Here is a 21,194-nt window from a genome sequence, read left to right on the forward strand (position 1 = left end):
ATTTCCAATAAGAGACAATATAACCACTACCTTTGGCATTCAGTGATGTTTCTATCACTGAATACCCCACTATCAACATCCTGGGACTCTCAATTGACCAGAAACTCAACTGGACTCACCGCATAAACACAGTGGCTGCAAGAGCAGGTCAGAGGCTAGGAATACTGTGGTGAGTAATTCACCTTTTGACTTTCCAAAGCCTATCTATCATCTGCAAGGCCCACATCAGGGATGTGATGGAATACTCGCAACTTGCCTGGATGGATGCATCTCCAACACCATCCAGGACAAAGCAGCCCACTTGATTGCACCACATCTACAAGCATCCACTCCCTCCACCACCGACACCCAATAGCAGCAGTGTGTACTATCTACGAGATACACTGCAGAAATGCACCTTCCAAATTCATGACCACTTCTATCTGGAAAGGCAAGGGCAGCAACCACATGGGAACACACCCCCCTGCAAGTTCCCCTCCAAGCCACTCGCAATCCTGACTTGGAAATATTTTGCCATTTCTTCACTGTCACTGGGTCAAAAATCTTCCCTCCCTAAAGACATTGTGGATCTACCCACAACACATGGACTGCAGCAGTTCAAGAAGGCAACTCACCACCGCCTTCTCAAGGGCGATTAAGGATGGATGATAACTGTTGGTCCAGCCGGGGATGTCCATGTCCCATGAATAAATTTTTAAAAAACACTCAGGATGGAGTCTCATTGGGCAACGTGGGCTATGGTGGGATTGTGACTAGTGAGGCTTGTCTCGATGACAGGGCTTCTTGCTTCATCCTTTGTACTTTTGCTAAGTGTCATGGTGAATTTCTTGCTAGACAGCAGCGAGTTGCGAATTAAGGGGATTATTGTTTGTTAAACAGCTTGTTAATGGCCCAACTCACTGTATTGATACAAACAAGCTAGATGATGAGAAAACTATGTTTTAAATTGGAGCAGGTATCTGATGGATTCAGCTCACTGACTGCGCTGAAGGACTTTCAAGTTAGTTAGGAGCAAACAGCATTTGGGCACAATCTAGGGGCACATGCCACATGCACCCCTCATCCAAGAACATTGGCAGCTGACAAATACTAACCCTTCACGGATCATCGTGGATTCTGTCTGATACACTTTGCAGCCGCTCATGAAGCACAGACTTGGATTGCAGGGGTCACTGACAACTGCTATTGAAAGAATGCAGCACGGACACACAAATCAGATCCCAGATCGCCGATTGGATCAAGCTGTACCTCGGGGCTGTTCAATTGCTGGCTTAGCATTTGCTCACTTTGTGTCTGCTCAAACCATCTAGGCCCCCTTATGGTCTGCCTTCCCCTGCCAGTTGACGCAATCATACAACCAATGGCTTGTCTTGCTGGTCAGCAGTCCTCAGTCAAAGGATGAAGCTGTGGTGTATATCTCGCTGTATGGCACTGTGCCATGTCAATCTCCTACCTACACCATGTGGCAACAGCTTAGGTGTCAAATCTGTATGCAGCAAGCCAGAAGCCTTAACTCAAAGTCCTAGTGGAGTCATCCATTAAAGTATGTGGGGATTCCCATCAGTCAGAGGCTCCCAGTGCAGGGACTCGGAGGGAGCCTCCAATACAAGCCCAGGGAACTGGATATGGGAAGGCATCCAGTCAAGGGTGGGGGCTCTGTGCTTCTGTGGGCCTGCTAGTGGAGCACAGTCAGTGGGTCACACGTGGCCAGACCAAGGGGTCAGGAGATGGCCAGCCTCCTGTTAGAGGTGTGGTCATTTTTCATCTGCCACTATCCAGATCAGTTGCTCAAGGGGTTCATCCCCAGTCAGTCGATTGATCCCTGCGTAGAACCTAAAGGGTGGGAGGGTTGGAGGGGCATGACAGAGCGGGGAGGGCACTGTTGCAGGAAGGTTGCAAGTTATAGCCAGTATAGAACTGGTAGCCGACAGGCTCATAGGGGAAGGGTGGATGATGATGAAAGTGACGGGCATAATAATTGCGGTAAATACAGGAAACGGCTGTGTTGGAAAGGGGTGTTTGCTGTCTGGAGCAGCCTGGCATCATGGTGCGTTTTAGGACCACACTTGGCACAGTTACCTGATATGCCAGGAGGGTCAGGGTTGAATTGGTGAATTCGTTGAGAGATGATGGCAGGTCTAAGCTCATGTAGATGGTTGGTTGGGAGCCTGTGGAACTGTGAAGCCTACAGGGTTCCCAGCGAAGGGCTGTCATGAACCTTCTCAATATGGAGAGGCAGAGGCTGGAAGACAGAGGCCATAGAGCTCTCACTGTTACCTTCCATCACACTGGGAAGAAGGTGGAGCAGTGACCACCCTCAGTGTGGCTGGGGTAAGCGTGTCTCATCCAGTGAGGGCCAGGGCTTCAACACCCATGGATGTGAGGCTCTGAGAGACAAAGCAACATCAGGACACAGAGCTGCAGACCTTCAAATCCCTGGCCATCCTAGTGGTAATAGATGTGTGGAAGCAGGCCATTTGGCCCATTGATTTCACACTGACCCACTTAAAGATCATCCCACCCAGACCCACTGACTACCCTTTTCCTATAACCCACCATTTCCTTGGACAATCCAGCTACCCTGTGCGCCTTTGGACGGTGGGAGGAAACCAGAGCACCCGGAGGAAACCCACACAGACATGGGGAGAACGTGCAAACTCCACGCAGACAGTCGCACACCCGAGGGTGGAATTGAACCTGCATCCCTGGCACTGTGAAACAACAGTGCTAACCACTGAGCTACTGTGCTGCCCTGATGTATTGCCCCCACAACCCCCAACCCCCTATCCTTGCCCCAGACATCACTGACCACCTCATTCACACTGATCTTTTCGGACACTGAGGCCGAGGAAAGAAATATGGATGTTGTAGGATGAGGGCCAATGGTGTCAGCAAGAACCCACCGGCCTTTGGATGCCCTGTCCCTGTTGCAGGTGCAGCGGGCTCCCAACACAACCATTGATCCGTGTGTTCATGTTCTGTGTGGGCACAGAGTTAGGCCCTGTGCTTTTGAGCAGTGGAGCTACACCAAGAGACAAACATGGTGAGAGTGACTGAGGGAAGATGTTGCAGGCATTGAGAGTGGGAGGTGGGTACAGCAGCAGAGATAGAGCGAGTATGAGGTAGCAGAGAGAAGAGTGTGGCACTTAGCCTGGCAAAGTAAAGATGGCCATTGACCTTCCTGTGGCAGTGCTGGGTATTCCAGCAGATGGCGGCGACTGCACTGATCCGAAGGCCATGTTGTGGACACCTCTACTGGTCCCCCCCCCCCCCCCCCCCCCGCCCCTTACACCTCCCCATCCATCAGGACCACCAGGCCACTGTTGGAGAATTGCTGTGGCAGCTTCAGAAAGCGTTCTTGACCAAGCCTTCAGAACGTCCGCGCTTATCCTTCCAACAGCGGCCTTTGAGAGATGATGCAGATGCAACCGATGCGCGCTGAGCAGGAAGCTCTTCCAGGTACGTTGCCTCACAATATGGAACTGGAATCAGACCTGAGGGACACCACAGATACAGCAGGTTTAGATCATTAAATAAGCAAGTTTAATAAGGTCCAGTTAGAACACGTACTAGCAGCATTTCCACTTGTTTTATTCTTCTGGACGAACTTCCATGCGGGTCAGCATTTTCCGGAATCAGAAATCAGTGGTGCAATCCGTGTCAGCATGCCGATAACCGTGTGCAGAATGTTGGAGCGGCAGTGAGGGCAAGTTGCTAGTCTGCTTGGCGAACAACCCTTCAATAAAGCCCCACATGACTTTTGGTGGCAAGCCATTCAGCTTTTGGTCCAAGAAGCAGGTTTGGAAAAAGAGGAGAGAGAGCGAGAGAGCTAAAAATGCAAGCGGTTTAGTGAGAGAAGTCCAGGAAGCTGAAGGTGCAGGCACTGAAGGAGTGGTTGGACCATAATGGATGAAGTTAGATGGAAGATTGGGTTGTCAGCAGTAAACAAGGTTTATGTTAAAGTGGAGTTATAAAGAATGTTGCTGAGACCGTACCTGGAATATTGCGTGATGTTTTGGTCTCCTTATGTGAGGAAGTACGTTCTCGCTATAGACGGAGTGCAGCAAAAGTTTAGCAGATTGATTCCTGAGTTGCCAGGACTGATGTTCAAGCAGAGATCAAGTAGATTAGCATTGTATTCACTGGAGTTTAGATCTCATAAAACTTATCAAATTCTCACCAGGCTTGACAGGTTAGGTGTAGGAATGGTGTTCCCAACATTGGGGCAGCCCAGAACTAGGGGTCATAGGTTAAGGATAAGCAGTAAACCTTTCAGGACTGAGATGACAAGAAATTTCTTCACCCAGAGAGTGGTGTGCCTATGGAATTCACTACCGCATGATGTGGTTGAGGCCTAAACGTTATGTAATTTCAAGAAGGAGGTAGGTATAGCTCTTAAGGCTAAAGAGATCAAGGGATATGAGGGTGGAGGTGAGATTGGAGTATTGAGCTCAATGGTCAGCTATGGTCACAATGAATGGGAAGCAGACTAAAGGGGTTGAATGGCCTCCTCGTGCTCAAAGATTCTATTCTATGATAGGCGTTTGTGATGGGTAGCGTGAGCAGTTCGAGGGGGGCTAAATTAGAATGCAGAAAGAGTCACAACTGTAGCAAAAAAACAAAGCTCCTGGAAACTTCTGGTGGCAACTTTCAATCGCATTGTGTTTTTGTTTCAGATATGTGTCAGGATCGATTGGAGAAGGCAAAATGCATGGGGGCCACTGTTGTCTTGAAGGTCGATAAATGTACATGCCCTATGGAACTGGCCCAGAAAGTGAAGAACTCTCTCTGTGCTATGCCAGACATTTGCCTCGAATGCACTGGCTCTGATACCTGTACCCAGGCTGGTGTCTATGTAAGTACTGGGATTCAACACAGAGGCCCTGAGCTTTTTTGAAATCTGTTAATTAGTGCAATATTAGACAAAAAAAAAAGCATAAAGCTAAAGATTGAGCAGGGATATTTTCTGAAATTCTCAGCTGGGTGTCCATATGTAGTCCAGGTGGTGACATCTCTTGACCTTGAGTATAACATGTTTCTTTAAATTGGTGTATATAGAAAAACAATATACTGTATTCCAAGTGCAAATTTCCCAAAGAAACTGGTAATATTTTATTGTCACATTGAAAATTTACCCTCAGACGTGTTATGATAAAACCTGAAGGGCAGATAGGATTTGAACCCAGTTGTTCTGGCCCAGAGGAAGAGGCACTACCTCTGCACCACAAGACCTAATCAACTGGGTACATTATAGGCATAGCAGAGGACACAGGATTCAGCTGTGATCATAGGAGCAACAGAAATACATACGCAAGGGAGACCATTTCTTCCATTATGTACGTGCAGGCTCTCTGAAACAGCCTATACATTAATCCCAGTCCCAACAGCTTTCTCCAGAGGCTTGACAATTTCCTTCTTTGCAACTGTGCACCCAACTGAAAGTTAGGATTGAACCTGCTTGCACCCTCCTTTCAGACACAACAGTTCACTGCAGAAAGAATTCTAGCTTCCCCTGCATTGTTTGTCCATTATCTGGAATTTGTGCCCTCTGATACTAACCCAGGTCCCAGGGGAAGCAGTTTCTCCTTACCGACTGTACCAAAGGCCTCCAAATTTTAACTGCCTCTACTCAATTTCCCCTTAACCGTTAACGCTCAGCAAAAATCAGTCCCAGGTTCATCAGTTTCGCCACATGACTGAAAACCTGCATACAATGGTGTCCTGTATAGAATATTAACTTGGAATTCCAATATATGGATAGACATTGAAATTTTATTTGGAGGAACAACACTTTTGCTAATCAAAGGACACTGATTTTTGAAGTCACTGCTGATTGGCATTGCAATGCCACAGCTCATTTCATAGGAATAGAGCCAAGAATTGTAGATGCTCGGAATCCGAAACAAAAACAGAAATTGATGGAGAAATTCAGGTCTGGCAGCATTTGTGGCAGAACAAGGGGTCACAGTACCCAAAACATTGTCTCTGCTTTCTCGCCACTTGCTGTTTTTGGTTAATCTCAAGGAGAAATAATGTTTACAGAGTTCCCCAGAGAGTCTGGTGAACAGCTCCTTCCTAGCTCATCAAAAACAGAAGGTGGATCGTTCAGGAGTTAATGGCTGGGGCTAAAGAAATATTCAGTCACTTTGGCTATGAGTTAATGGCTAAAGAAAAGCAATGAGAGACTTGAGCCAGTCCTTCTACAATCTTTGAAGCACAAATCCAACATAGAGAACGTGCTGTCTCTCCATGGATGCTGCCCGACCTGCTGTGATCTCCAGCATTTACTGTTTTCAATACAGATTCCATCATCTGCAGTAATTTGCTCCTACATTTTGTTTAATCGATTGCCACATCTCTTTGAGGAATGCCTACTGCGAAGAAGTTTTGCTCTTCCCTCCGACAGGAATTCTAGTCGTCTCTTTCATTGTGTATATCTTCATTGCTTAATCTGAACTTCAACATCTTTTCTCCCCAGTAGTCTACACTCAATTCCCACCTCCAACAATAGCACAAGTGCTGCCCCCTTTGCATGAAGAATCATTTAGACTCAAAATGTTTGCTTGTTTTGTCTCCACGGATGCTGGCTGACCAGCTGTGATCTCCAGCATTTGTTGTTTTCTGTTGGAATGAGCAACTATCTCCATCTCCCCTTCTTTCTTAATTTCATTTATGTTCTGAGTCCTGTTTAGCTGAGGGAAAGTGTCTACAAACCAACAAAGGCAGAGACTTTCGTTGGGAAAAAAAACTGGATTTTCTACACAGTGACTGCAGGAGAGAAAGGAATGTACCAGCTAGGACTGGTGAGCCCGAGTGAGAAGCAAGCATCCAGTAGCAAATCAATGAAATGGTTATTGACTTTCCCTCTTTACCTGTGTCTTACATGGCCAAGTTTAGCATCTGATATCTTTGAATGCCTGGCAAGAATGTGTGTGTTAGCACTCATTAAACGGAAGTAGGGCATATTTGAATTTTTTAATGTGTTTAATATTTTCACCTGGCTGTGCTTTAACAGTAAAACTAATCCATACATTTTAAATTAAATAGACCTGTCTGGCAAAGTTCCCACTAACTGTGCCTATGTTAAAAAATTGGCATTTTGGCATTCTTTTAAGAACTCAAATTGGAACTAATCTTGCAAGCCTCCAGTGTGCTTATTCATGCAATAGCATCATTCCTAAGGTTTGCTCCCAGTATTGTGTTATGGCATCCAGCTGATGTGTAATTGTTGGCTCATACGTCGTTGTTGTTGCCGTAGTTAGGCTTAAACACTAAGACTCAGGAAAGGTGTGATGATTGTCACATGTGACATCCACACGCCAAGATCAGAATGAGGTCAGTACTTTTCATACCTTTGCTCGGGAGAGTCCACATGTTAGAAAAGCCTTTAGCTGTGCTAAGGTAGCTATGGAAATGAGTGCAGTAGTGAATTATCCTCCTTTACTTTTAATACTTGTGTAGCCTAGATAAGATTTGGATGAGCTCACATAACAATAATCTGTGTTGTTATTAAGTTTCTGCTTTTAAAGTTGTTTTTCATGATTTTTTTTTAATGCCCTATTTTCCCATTTAAGGTGCCATTCCCTGTCACTGTTCCTGGACATATCTCATGTCATTGTTTCTATTGCATCAGTTGCAATGCTCGCCAATTTCACTCTAATGCTGATGCTGTTGTGTCTGGGCCCCTGCAAAGATGTTAAGTGCCTCTTTTAAACTTTGTTTTTCAAATTTCTTTGTTGTTTGTATCTGTGCCGTAGAGGAGTTGCTGTTCTCTGGAGTATTTGTGCAAAACAATAATTGAGGAACTTGCACTGCATTTGTGCTGTGCTATAAACTTCTTTACAATTTCTCTGCAAGGAAGAAGCTTACTTTATTCACTGAAGTTTTCCTTGTTTTCTTTCGCAAGCATTTCAACTCAGAATTCGCAGTGCTGCACGTGTTGAACAGCATTTCAAATTTTATATCGGCTTTTCCAGGTTTTTAGGAATCCTGAAAACCTGACTCTAGTTTTAACGTTGATTCCTATGGGAAAAGATGCTTCGCTTAAAGTTGTTTCACTTTGTCACAGTGTTCAGCAATGCAACCCTGATTTTAAGTGAGGACACTCAGTAAGAGGAATGTTGAATTGAGACCCATGAAGGTATTACCATACGTAACAGTTTTGCTACTGGATAAGTTATCATGAGACTCAGATTAAAGATCTGGGGACCTTCATTCAAATCTCCACTGGTTACTTCAATCGTGGAATTTAAATTCAATTCATTCAATAATGTGTTGTACGTTCTAACGCTGGACTAATATGAGATAAGCATTAATTAGCCATTTAGGGCCTGAATTGCCCATGTGTCAGATGGCTTTGACTTTAAAATTTCAAACAGATTGAGGATGAGCAGGCAGGCAAAGGGAAATCCTTCAAACCCGCCAGTGGGGAAGAGTCTAAACTCCAGCCCAAACTTCGCTTAGACATGACACATCTTTTAGGGGCTGGAGCTGCTTGGCGCCACGTCTCATTGTGTTTTGCTTTTCACAGGCTGTCAAACCTGGTGGGATGGTCGTATTGGTTGGCATGGGACTGGCAACAGCAAATGTTCCTGTAACACACGCAACAGTCCGAGAAGTGGATATTCGGGGTACCTTTAGATATACAAACACGTAAGCATTCAGCTTCCCTTTGCAGTTTGTTCTTTAAATACTTACGTGATCTGACCTGTAGAGGGACAATTGTGCGAAAAACACACACTGATTTGCCTTGAAATCTCATATCTTGCAAATGTCCTGGAGCAAACCTTTATTCAAGGGCACGCAGTTATTCCAATGAATATGGCAGCACTTACACTCAAAGCAAACAGTAATGAGACAAAAGAATAATTAAGATAACAAGGTGTGGAGCTGGATGAACACAGCAGGCCAAGCAGCATCAGTGCAGCAGGAAAGCTGACGTTTTGGGTCTGGACCCTTATTCCTCTGATGCTGCCCGGCCTGCTGTGTTTATCCAGCTCCATACCTTGTTATTTCAGATTCCAGCATCGGCAGTTTCTACTATCTCTGAAAGAATAATTAAGTTTGCTGCGCGCTGCATTAGAGCCTGTGAAGTCTGCCCTTGTTGAGGGAGGGGAGGATATTGACTCGGGCACCAGGAGAAGATCTTTTCTTTGAACATGTTGGAGGTGTATGTTGCCAGCCACCCTGGCATTGGCTAAGGTGGCCGTTCAGCTGGCTGCATACGCTCAGACAGCCACTTATCTTGCGAGAGTGCCATCTGGCATTGTCCCTAGCTTGAGCTACTATCCCTCTTTTCACTGCCCCTCCCACTAACTTCAGGTCTTGCTACTTTGTGCAGGGAGTGGGGCAGTGAATGAGGTTGGTGGGGCATCCAAGGCCTCTTCCTGAGTGTGCCTCAGGGTCAAGCAATTCCTCATTCCTTTCAGTGGCAGCTCTTGCATGGATTCCAAAGCTGTGCAGGCTAGGTGGATTGGGCATGGTGAATAAAGAGTTATGGGGATTGGCTGGGGGACCGGGCCCAGGTGGGATGCTGTTCAGAGTGTTGGTGCAGACCCGATCGGCCGAGTAGCCTCTTTCCGCACTGTAGGGGTTCTATGATTCTGTGGATGCTTTAGCATTGCAGAGCTGCATTTTTAGTAAAACCACTTGCTATCAAGGCAGTCCCACCAGATTGGAATGCCTGTTGATTTTAGTGAATCAATGCTCAGGAATCCAGCTGCAAATCTGTGCCACATGGATGCTGGGAAGAGTGGGCAACAAAAGTAGCAAAACCCACCAACTCGAGCCAGCAGACAAGGGCCTGATTGAATGTCTGTGGCACCTCCTGCAGTGCTGCACCCCAGCAACCCTGCACTGACCTCTCAGCCACACTGTTGTGTCTAGACTCGCGTTTGAACTGGAAACTTCTGCCTCTGAGGGTACCAGCTAACATCAGCCAGTCACAGACAGAATGGAACAGCCTTCCGCCTGACGTACCATGTCAAGTTTTGGTCTCCTAACTTGGGAAAGGATGTAATTGCATTAAGGACAGTTGAAAGAAGGTGGAAGGCTTGGCTTATGAGGGGAGACTGAGCAATTTAGACCCGATCTCAATAGAGTTTAGGAAGATGGAGATTTAATTGAGATACGGAAGATGCTAAAGGAAGAGAGCTTGTTTCCCCTTGTGTGGCATCTAAAAGGAAAGGTTATAGTTTTAGAATAAGGGGTGGCAGATTTAAAATAGAGATGAGGAGGAATTACCTCTCAAAGGGCTGAGAATCTGTAGAAATAACTACTCCAGAATGTGGTGGATACTGGGACATTGAATACATTGAAGGAAGAGACAGGTTTTTAATTGGTAATGGGTTAAAGGGTTAGGGAGAGTGGGCAGGAAATTGGAGCGTGAGGCCAAAATGAGATTGTCCATGACTGTATCAAATGGAGGAGCAGGCTCAAGGGGCTGAATTACCTACTCCTGCTCCTACCTCTTATGTACCGGACTGAAGTAGGCCCAGTGCCTGACTAAGGAGGGACACAGAAGGGGCTGATAATCCTTGTGGTAGCAAAGAGGTTTGTGTGTTGCACTGCATTGAGACAGCGATCTTAAAACCACTGAAAAACATGTGGAATGAACTTCCTGAGGAGGTGGTGGGTGTGGGTATAGTAATATGTTTACAAGACATTTGGATAAGTACATGGATAGGAAAGTTTTGGAGGGATATGGGCCAGGAGCAGGCAGGTAGAATAGCTTCGTTTGGTATTATGTTCGGCATGGACTGGTTGGACCAAAGGGTCTGTTTCTGTGCTGTATGGCTCCATGTGGAGAAAATACTGTAGCTATTAAAGTGTGCTTATGCCATTTCCCAAGATACTAGCCTGACACCAGTGATTAGCAATGTTGTGCTGTGTAGAATCTGAGACGAAGTGAATTTCTGTGATGACAGTCATTTGCAAGAACTATGGTCTTATGGGAGAGGGGAGAGTTTGGTTGCGGTGGGTGATGGTACAGTACACGGAGGCAATAATGCCTGATGCTAGTTAACTCAAATTTTAATGCTCATTTGAGGTAAAAGGATTATTGCAAGTAGCTTCCTTGCAGGGGCTGTGTTTGTGAGAAATTCTTAAATGGAATGTGCTGTGGTTTGAGCTTTCACCAATCTGAAATAAAATAGACAATACTAATACATTTTTCAAGGCACTCAGCAAGTAATTGTAGATAGCTGACACAATTGATAGATGCACCTGACCCATAGCAGTAATGTACACAAGCAGACTAGTGAACGATCAAGGTGAGAGAGATCACCATTTCTTCAAAGTGGAATGTAACCTGAAAGAGAACCCTTCATACAGCTGCACTGTCAGCATGTGCTGCAGAGCTGAACCTGACTGATCGGAATCTCTGTCATGCTCCAGGACCGTGTGTGAGGTTTAGTGACTCTCAAAATGCTACATCCCACAGGGCCTTCATTTCTCGTGACACGGGGGTGAGGCTTCAAAGGAAGAGACATTGGTTTGCTCCCGAGTGAATTGTACTGCTTGTTTGGAATGAGGGTCAAATTGCCTGGCTTTTAGATCCTAAAATGCACTGGTAATCAGATTTTTCAAAGCTAAATATATCTTCTCAAGGGCAACACGCATTCCAGAATCCTTTTATTCTCAAGCTAAGGAAAGGTCTTTGTTGACTGTGACTATGTTCATCATAGACCTTCATTTCCTTACACACTACTCTTCTGCCACTGCTTTTTTGTGGTAAGGATAATGTAACTAGGAGGGGGCATATGGTTAGACTGCATTGACACAAACCAATGAAAGGACTTAATTTGTGGAGTTTTGTCTAGAGGCACGTGAATTGAAAAGATCTTCACCCTAATTTCATCAGATGATTTGAGAAGGATCTTTAATTCCTTGTGAACATCTCTGAGGTGATTTATGATTGATTGTCGGGTGCACAACTGGGTATTAGCCTCTTGCCAATGGTCTGACTGAGAGAGTCTGTTTGATGTAGGGATGCCCACAGTTAATATATGCAGGGAGTTCCAGGATTTTAATCCAGTGGCAGTAAAGGAACAGTGATATGTCCAAGTCAGGATGGTGAGTGGCTTGGAGGAGGACTTGCAGGGGGTGGTGTTCCCATGCCCTCGTCCCTTCTCGTTGATAGAGGTCTCAGGTTTGGAAGGTCCTGTTGTTGAGTTGCTGCTGCTATGTGACAGCCACAGAGGGGAGTAAATGTTAAATGTGGTGGATGGGGTGCCAATCAAGCCAGGTTAGTTTAGTCCTGGATAATGTTGAGCTTCTGTAGTGTTGTTGGAGCTGCCCCATCCAGACCAGAGGAAGGCATTCCATCACACTGCTGACTGTGTCATGATAGCAGTAATATTATGGACTCTCAATTTTCAGCTTTCATCATTTGCTTTTTAACTTCTGAGGCCTTTTGTGGGCTGAAGTGATTTTAAAAGGATGCAGATTGACCAGAAATGGCTGCAATGATTATGTGACCACAGACTAAATCAGGTAAATCAAAGTAGAATAAACAAAACAGAACTGCAGTTACTATTTTACCTAAAGTCAATGCGACTAGACCCTGAGTCAGATCGTCAAGAAATTCACATCTCCTATTGCAGTTTGCTTGTGCTTGATACATATTGGATATGAACGGTTGCCTATGGATTACGCAGCTTGCAAGAAAATAGTGAAACTAAATATGGGAATATGCAAAGGACCTGTATTTCAGTCGCAGTAGCAACAGGGGGGGGGCAGAAAAGAGCTATAGATTGGTAGTAACAAGAAAGTCTCTCCCTCTCTCTGTTTTTCTCCCTGTTAAATTGTAAGATCTCAAGGAATCTCAGGACTTGTAAGTAGCGTAGCCTTTTTCTCTTGCCTGTACACACCCCTTTCTAACTTTCATGCCTATGTTTATGTACATGTTTGGTGATTTTTTTTTCATGGATTGTAAGTAATAAAACTGCTCCTGCTTTCACTCAAGTAAAGCTGGTGATCAGCTCCTTAATTTTACCAGCATTGCCATTGAAGCGCGCAAGTTGCAAAGAAGTTTAGTGATTTGTTGTTACTGACTAAGAGGAACAGGGCCCCTCCACTCCTGGTTGTAATCCATTTTAGTAGCTTGGCTGGTGGAATTGGAATGGAGGAAAATAAATTATTTTTAAAGAAAACTGGAAACTGTGACAAGATTTCCTTCAGACTGTAATATCAAGAACTGAGGTGCCCACTTTAAATGGTAATGCTTTTGTGGACCATAATGTATGGCAAATTAAATGCATTAACTTTGGAAGAATTAAAAAAGTAGCTAGACATGTAAAGATGAAGTTTCACCCGAAAGCTAGAAAAACAGAAATTGCAAAACGGGCAGTGAAATGCCCAGAAATGGAAGTTAAAGGTAGCAGATGCATTAAAATTGGAAAACCTGAGGGAAGTGGGACTTGCACAGAAAATAGAAGCAAATTTCACAAAAAAAGAAAAGGTGAGGTTGGAAAGGGAAGAAGAGAGAGAGAGACGGGAACGAGAGCAGGGAGATGAAAGAGAATTCCATGAGGGGGAAACCAAAGACAAAGGGAGTTTAAATAGAGACAGTTCAAGCTGACTAACTCATACCTAAGGGCTAAGGTATTCAGGTCTACCCATTAAAGCACTATACTGGATGTGGGAAGGGTGTTTGCCTTCTTTACATCTTGTGACAGGTTAGCACAGCAACGGAAGTGCCCAGTCCAACAATAAAAACGTGATAATAAAATGTGAGGCTGGATGAACACAGCAGGCCAGGCAGCATCTCAGGAGCACAAAAGCTGACGTTTCGGGCCTAGACCCTTCATCTGATGAAGGGTCTAGGCCCGAAACGTCAGCTTTTGTGCTCCTGAGATGCTGCCTGGCCTGCTGTGTTCATCCAGCCTCACATTTTATTATCTTGGAATCTCCAGCATCTGCAGTTCCCATTATCTCTAATAAAAACGTGAAGTCACCATGTGGTTTAACCTGAGGATCCCCATGCCTCAGAGGGGACAGGCTGAGAAGGTTGGTCCTTCATGGTAACCTCAGCTGGTGCAGGAACTGAACCTACACTTTTGGTAACACTAGCCAGCTATCCAGCCAACTGAGCTAACCCAAGCTACAGCTATTGAGCATGCAGTTGAGGCAAGTTCATGAAGTTTGCTTTTTCATACCTGAGGCGAGAACCCCACTGACTTTGAGACAGCAAACGAGGTTATTTCAAGTGCATGCTAATTCAAGCAAAAATTCTGCATTCTCAAGTAACAGTGTGAGCAGACATCCCTGAATTTGAATGGGCTTACCAGCTCACTTTTAACTGAAGTGTATGAGCACTTAAAATTAAGACCATGCGTAAAAACTGCCTTCATGTCGTAATTCTTCTGGAGGAGCTCCAAAACTAAATATCCTTTGCTCTCCGGGTATACAAGGAAGAATAGGAGGTGGTAGCAGGGCTCAGTGTGGTAACTGTTGCTGAGTTGCTGCCACTGTGGGTCAGTCACAGAGGAGAGTGATTGTTAAATGGGATGTCAGTCAAGCAGGTCGGTTTAGTCCTAGATAGTGTGTTGAGCCTCTGCAGTGTTGTTGGAGATGCACCATCCAGAGAAGGGGAAAGTATTCCAACTCACTGCTGGCTTGTGGCATGATAATCTATGGACTCTCAATTTCAGCTTCCATCATTTCATTTTTAATTCCTGAGGCCTTTTGTTGTCTAAAGTGATGTTAAAAGGACATGCTCTGACCTAAAAGGACTGTAATGGTCACATGACCATGGATTGCTTCAAATAAATCAGTGCAAAATAAAGAAAACAGTCAGAACTGAAATGACCATTTTCTGTAAGGTCAATGAGACCAGTTGCTGAGTCAGAACATCAAGAAACTCACATCCCCATAGGCTGATGATTTTAACACATGGACTATAATCTGGCTCACACAACATAGAGTAATAAAGGTAAGGTGAGTACACCTGAAGCAAGTGGAACAGTCAAAGGAAGTTTGGCAGCTTGAGTAGAACCATCTTGGACTATTGCAAGAAGGGACCCAGTGGGAAATAGTCCCAAGTGTTTGCACTGCAGAAGGCCAGAGAGTATAAAGGAAAATTGTTTATTTCTGTCTTCCCCTAGAAATTAATCTGTGAAGCCATAGCTTGCAACATTAACATTGGTCACTGTCTGCTCTGGTATGACTTGAGCCTCGGAGCTCTCAAGAATTTTTGTCAAAAAGGAATGGTGACCACTCACTGTTTTAAACAGCTAGAAAGATGCACCAGCATTCACTGAGACAGTCCTTGCTCAGTAGGGGAGAATCAAAGGTTCTTCACCTGGAAGAACATTAAACCCCAGTGTGCTGGTAAAGGATTATAAAGGAGCACTGCGTAAAGTTTACTCTGAGACTCAATAGGGACAGTGCCAGTACCAGCGATAGATATTTTATTGGGAAATAACATGGTTTGGCAGCAAGATAGCTCCCTCAAATTGAAAAAGGACAGTCGAGTTGACAAAAAAAAAGTTGGTAGCTAGCGACAGAAGGTTTCTGAGAACTAAGATTCACAGAGTGTAATAAATTCCTTGAGAATTGGCTCAAGGTGGGTCACTTACATTAACTCAGAGGGAAGTGCCTTAAAATGCCTGAAGCTGTTAGAGGTCCTTAAACCTGCTCAGGAAGGGTTGTCTGAATGAAATCGGCCAAGGGAGGCCGACAGTATCAGAAATGGTCAGAACAGAATCTGAAGGGATTAGATAGCAGAGAGTTAGGCCAGTCACCATAAATGAAAGCAGGAAAGGGCCACAGAAGCTGACAATGGATGGCAAACCAGGGACAGAAATCTGGCTGTGATAATGGGAACTGCAGATGCTGGAGAATCCAAGATAATGAAATGTGAGGCTGGATGAACACAGCAGGCCCAGCAGCATCACAGGAGCACAAAAGGCTATCTGTAGCCTCAGGGTATAATTACAAGGGGAATCAATGGCATTCTCAAACAGATCAAGAGTAAGTGAAGGTGAAGCCTCACATAGTGAAAGAGCTGCAGGGGAGGATAGTAGAACCTGAACATCCACCTCATAGCAGTAGTGTTCCAGGGAAAGTGAGGCATGTTCGGGACTCACCCCACAAAAGGGAAGCGAACATCCCCACCACGTGCACAATTAGTGGTGGCCCCCATTTAAACCAGGTACCACTAGGGGCCCATGGAACAAAACCTCAAGCACCCCAGTTGGTTTGGAGTCGAGTTAAATGAGAAAGAGGTATAGTGTTTAAGACCAGGCTCCCTGCAGGAGACAAACCTCAAATTAACACTGACCACCCTCTTAGAAAGGTCTCACTGCCTGGGCCAGCAATTATTGTCCATCTCCAGTAGGTCTTGAGAAGGTGGTGGTGAGCTGCCTTCTTGAACCGCTGCAATCCATTTGTACAGCACTTCTCTTCTGTCCCCACTGGTGATAATTAACCAGGGAGAACACCCCTGCTATTTGTAGAAACAGACTCAGGAGACCTTTTAAATTAGAAAGCAGCCAATGGCTCAGTTTACTGTCTCGTCTGGGTAGAAAAAAAAACGAAGAAATATAGAAAATCGGTGCAGGAGTAGGCCATTTGGCCCTTCAAGCCTGCTCCACCATTCAATATGATCATTGTCTGATCTTTCAACTCAGTACCCTGTTCCTGCATTTTTCCCATAATCCCTTGATCCTTTTAGCCCTAAGGAATTATATGTAACTGCTTCTTGAAAATATTCAATGTTTTGGCCTCAGTTGCTTTCAGTGGCAGTGAATTCCATCAGCTCACCACACTCTGTGTGAGGAAACTTCTTATCTCAGTCTGCTTCATATCCTCAGAGAGTGACTCCTGGTTCTAGGCTCTCTGGTCATTTGGTCCATCCTTCCTGCAACTGGGCTTGTTAGAATTTATTGGTTTCTGTGAGATCCACCTACATTCTTCTAAGTTGTGATGACCAACATCAATGGTAATGAATGGGTAAGTGGATGAAGAAGTGAATGGTGCAGAGCAGACAGGCAGGTGAGTACCTGAATGAGTGGGTAGGCGAGGTGAGACAGTAGGTGGCTAGGGTAGGGTGACCAGTGGATGAGGTGATAGGTGGATAGAGTTGCAGTTAGGTGAGAGGGCAGGCAGTTGAGGCGGCAGCTGGGGTGAGTTGGTAGGTGGAGATGGTCACAGATGGATAAGGTTGTGAATAGGGAGGCCAAGGTGCCATCGGGATGTGGTCGGGGTCATCAAGGACAGATAGCAATCAGGTACCAGAGGACGTGGCCAGGGATTAGGGGTATTTAGAGATCCGGAGGGTAATCCACAGGTCTGGTGGGGTTAGGTGCCCGTGTAATTGTTTGGCGTGTCACTTCTGGAAGAGATATGATAGACTGATTTTTTTTGTTTCCTAACATTTCCTGAGTAATTAACCGGGTCAGTATGTCAGAGCTATCCAAAACCTGAGTTGTAATTCCGAATCGAGAGCTGCTGCACAAGACAGACTCGCCCATTGGAAGTTGAAACTTCCTGGGCCAAATCCTGATGTGCATCCTGGAGCCTCGGAGATTTGAGCCTGTGTGTAATGACCAAGTGGGCAGACGTGTAAGTTGTGGGGGACAATGTGAACTGGTAGTTACCTCTAGCTCTCTTTCTTTTCCAGGTGGCACACTGCAATCGCCCTGCTAGCTTCAAAGAAGGTGGATGTCAAACCGCTGATCACTCATCGTTTTGGACTGGAGCAGGCCCAGGAAGGATTTGAATGCGTGAAGAAGGGAGCTGGAATCAAAGTGGTCCTCAATTGTGAACAGCAGCAGTGCCCATCGCTGTGCCCACAGAACCAATGCGGCCAACAACAATCACAATGCCAAACAAGACAGTGTCCCCAGCACAGCTTCTTCTGATTGTTTTGTTTGCGCAATTACAGTTTTGACCACTGTAAAAGTAACATCACCCAGCCAATTGACCTTCTGCAATAAACACTGTGTATAACTGTGGTGCCAGACCTCTGTTTATTTACGTTGCATTCTCCCCACTCCAGTTTGTGATCTCTCTCCACTTTTAGATTTCAGTAGATACAACAGGAACAAGTTAAGGATCTCAGAGGGATATGTAAAATGAATCATAACCTTTCTGCTTCATATTTTCAACCAGTTAGCTGTGGGCATCAGACTGAGAGCTAAATCAGGCAAGTATAGAGAGATTGCTCCCATTGGCAGAAAGACCAGAACTAAAGGATAATCATTTACAGAATACAAAGGCAACATGAGGAAAATCTTTTAAGCAGCAAAAAGATGTAGACTGCATTGTGTGATGGTGTGGTGGAGACAAATTCAAAGAGGTTTGGACAACTGAGGAGAGAAAGGTTTGCAGGGCTGTGGATGAAAGGAGAGGGACTGGGGCCAGGTAAGTTGCTCTTGCAGAGAGTTGGCACAGACATGAGGGGATTAGTTACGGCCTGTGTAGTTGTCTAAAAGTGTATCTACGTATCCAATCACCCCACTTCCCTCGCAGTAAGATCAGGACAAATATATTTATTATATATTTGGCTCAGATATGTTTATGGAAAGTAAAAATGGGCAATGACCATTGTCAATAGGAGAGAATCTAACCATCACCTCACGACATTCAACACCATTAGCTCTGCTGCATCCCTTACTGTCAACATCCTGGGATGTTACTGTTGACCAGAAAGTTTACTAGACCAGGCATATCAATGCAAGGGCACATTGAAGGTCGGAAATTGAATAGCTCACCTCCTGACTTCCCAAAGCCTGCCCATCTACAAGGCCACAAGTCAGGAGTGTGACAGAATACTCCCCACTTGCCTGGATGGATGCAGCTCCAGCAACACTTATGATGCTTGACATTATCCAAATACCAACTGCTTGATCAACACCCCATCAACCATGTTAAATATTCTCCCCTAACTGTAAATAGCCGCAGCAGTTTGCACCATCTGTAACAACTCACCGAATCTTCTTTGGGAGCACCTTTCAAACCTAGACATCCACCACCAAGAAGAGCAGGTGATGTGTGGCAACCTCACCAGCTCCAAGTCCCTATATAAGGCACACACCATCCTGACTTGGAAATATATCACCATTCCCTCACTGTCACTAGTTCAAAGTTCTGGGTAACAGCATACTGTATGTGTCCCTACAACTCACTACTACCTTCTCCAGGGCAACCAGGGATGGTCTGGCACCAAACTTTGCACACATGCCCAAGGAGAGGCCTTTCAGTGTTGGCATTTGCCCTTTTTCTTCCCATTTTGAGCCATCTCCACTTGGTGCGGGAGGTCTCAAAAACAACCTTTTAAAGGAGCATTGTGCAGAAGTTGGATAAATCTGAACACACGAGATTGTAACAGCGCAGCCAAGCCTTTGAGCAATTTGCTTAGATTATCTGGTAGTAATGAGGAAATATGAAGTGAAACAAGAGGGAGTTCCTCTATGTGTGAAGTAGACATGGTGACACTGCGGGAGTTGCCAGGAGCTTACAAATCTTGTTCGTGCTGTCATGATGCTGGCAACAGAGGCTGAGAGAAGATTCATCATTTCACCAGGGTGTGCCCAAGTAGGAAATATTGCCCAACAAATTACTTAATAGTCAGCTAATATTCTGACAGGCGTAGCCTCTCACTCAAACGTGATGGGATTTAAATATTTCAATTACTTAAAATATGTGTCTCATTAGCAGCCAAAATTTTTTTCTCGGCCTTGCATCCATTTTTCACTGACACATCCTTTCCCAATATATTGAGGTAGGATTTTAAACGAAAGCCTGCCCATCAGAATGCAGCACGGAGGGAAGTCGCTCACATTAGAGCTGTTTTAGTGACTTTGATGGAGAGAAATACGACATGTAAGAATGAAAAGGAATAGGAGCACAAAGCAAAAATACTCAATAATTAATAGAAACCTAATACAGAGGGCATGCACCTCACAGTTATACTTCATTTACAGCATGAAGTATTTTCACTTCAAGCATAATGCAACTTTGCCTTAAATAAAACTTACAGACAGCCAGCCTTCTCACAAACCCTCAACTGGCTACTCTGGCATTGGGACAACACTGTAAACTTCTGCTGTTTGAAGAATATAATGTTTTGCTGGTTAATCAAGAGGGCCAGTTCATAAGGTGCCATCTAAAGCAAAGTTATAACATGATAATGTAAATTCTTTTATTTAAACAATACAGTGGAATCATTTGGATCTGTCTGTAAGGCCAGGCAGGATTTTAGTTCAGTATTGGATGAAAAAGACAGCACCTTCAAACAAGAGGTACTTCTTTGAACTGTCAGCCTAAAATATGCATCAAGCCTCTAGGCTATGCCTTTCCTCTGTCTCAGCTGTGACAATGCTGCCACTGAACCGTGAGTGATACTTATTTCAGTCAAACTGGATGAACACACAAATGAAGCCTTGTGAGACCCCAGCTGGAGTATTGTGTTCAGTTTCGGTCTCCTTATCTGGTGACGGAGGGAGTGCAAGAATGGTTTACCAAAGCGAATCCTGGGACTGACATATAAAAAGACACTGCATCGTTTAGGCCCATACTGGCTGGGGTTTAGAAGAATGAGAGGGGGGATCTCATAGCAACCCATAAAACTCTAACAGGGCTAGACAGGATACACACATGAAGGATGTTCCTCATGACCAGGGAGTCCAGAACTAGGCCTCACAGTCTAAGGGTATGGGGCAAGTCATTTAGGACTGAGATGAGGAGAAATGTCATCATCCAGAGAGTGGTGAGCCTATGGAATTCTGTGCCCCAGAAAGTGGTTAAGGCCAAATCATTGAATGTTTTCAAGAAGGATTTAGGTATAGACCTTAGAATTAAAATGACCAAAGGGTACAGGGAGATAGCAGGAGCATGTTACTGAGTTGTATGATCAGCCATGATCATATCGAATGATTGTGATCAGAGGCTATTGCTGCTCCTACTTCCTATGTTTCTCAGTCTAATTTATTCTGAATTCAAATGCTTAGTCAATTCAATTAAATAATATAACCTCAGAGATACATTTCTAGAGGAGACAAGAGCAGATGTAGCAGGGGGATAGAATTGTCATGTGGAAAAATATGGATTATTAGGAACTACTGACACAGGACTTCTTAATGGAAAGCTATGTGTAACTAATTTTCTGCAGTTGTTGAACAGTTTAAAAAAGGGTTAATAAGGACAAGGTTGTCAATGCAGTGTACATAGTTTCCAAAAGGCATTCGATT

The 21,194-nt window shown here is 44.7% G+C and overlaps 1 protein-coding gene across 1 annotated transcript in view; it reads left to right on the forward strand.

Annotated features, from left to right (window-relative positions):
* LOC125446753 (sorbitol dehydrogenase-like) overlaps positions 1-17,922 on the forward strand; it is a 59,805-nt gene extending 41,883 nt beyond the window's left edge. The window contains exons 7-9 of the mRNA XM_059640119.1: positions 4,677-4,855; positions 8,531-8,652; positions 17,624-17,922. Of these exons, the coding sequence (XP_059496102.1) occupies positions 4,677-4,855; positions 8,531-8,652; positions 17,624-17,864 (542 nt within the window). The 3' untranslated portion in view covers positions 17,865-17,922. The remainder of the gene's footprint in view (positions 1-4,676; positions 4,856-8,530; positions 8,653-17,623) is intronic.
* The last annotated feature ends 3,272 nt before the right edge of the window (positions 17,923-21,194 follow it).

Source organism: Stegostoma tigrinum, chromosome 36 (genome assembly GCF_030684315.1).
Source record: "Stegostoma tigrinum isolate sSteTig4 chromosome 36, sSteTig4.hap1, whole genome shotgun sequence".
Lineage (NCBI taxonomy): Eukaryota > Metazoa > Chordata > Chondrichthyes > Orectolobiformes > Stegostomatidae > Stegostoma > Stegostoma tigrinum.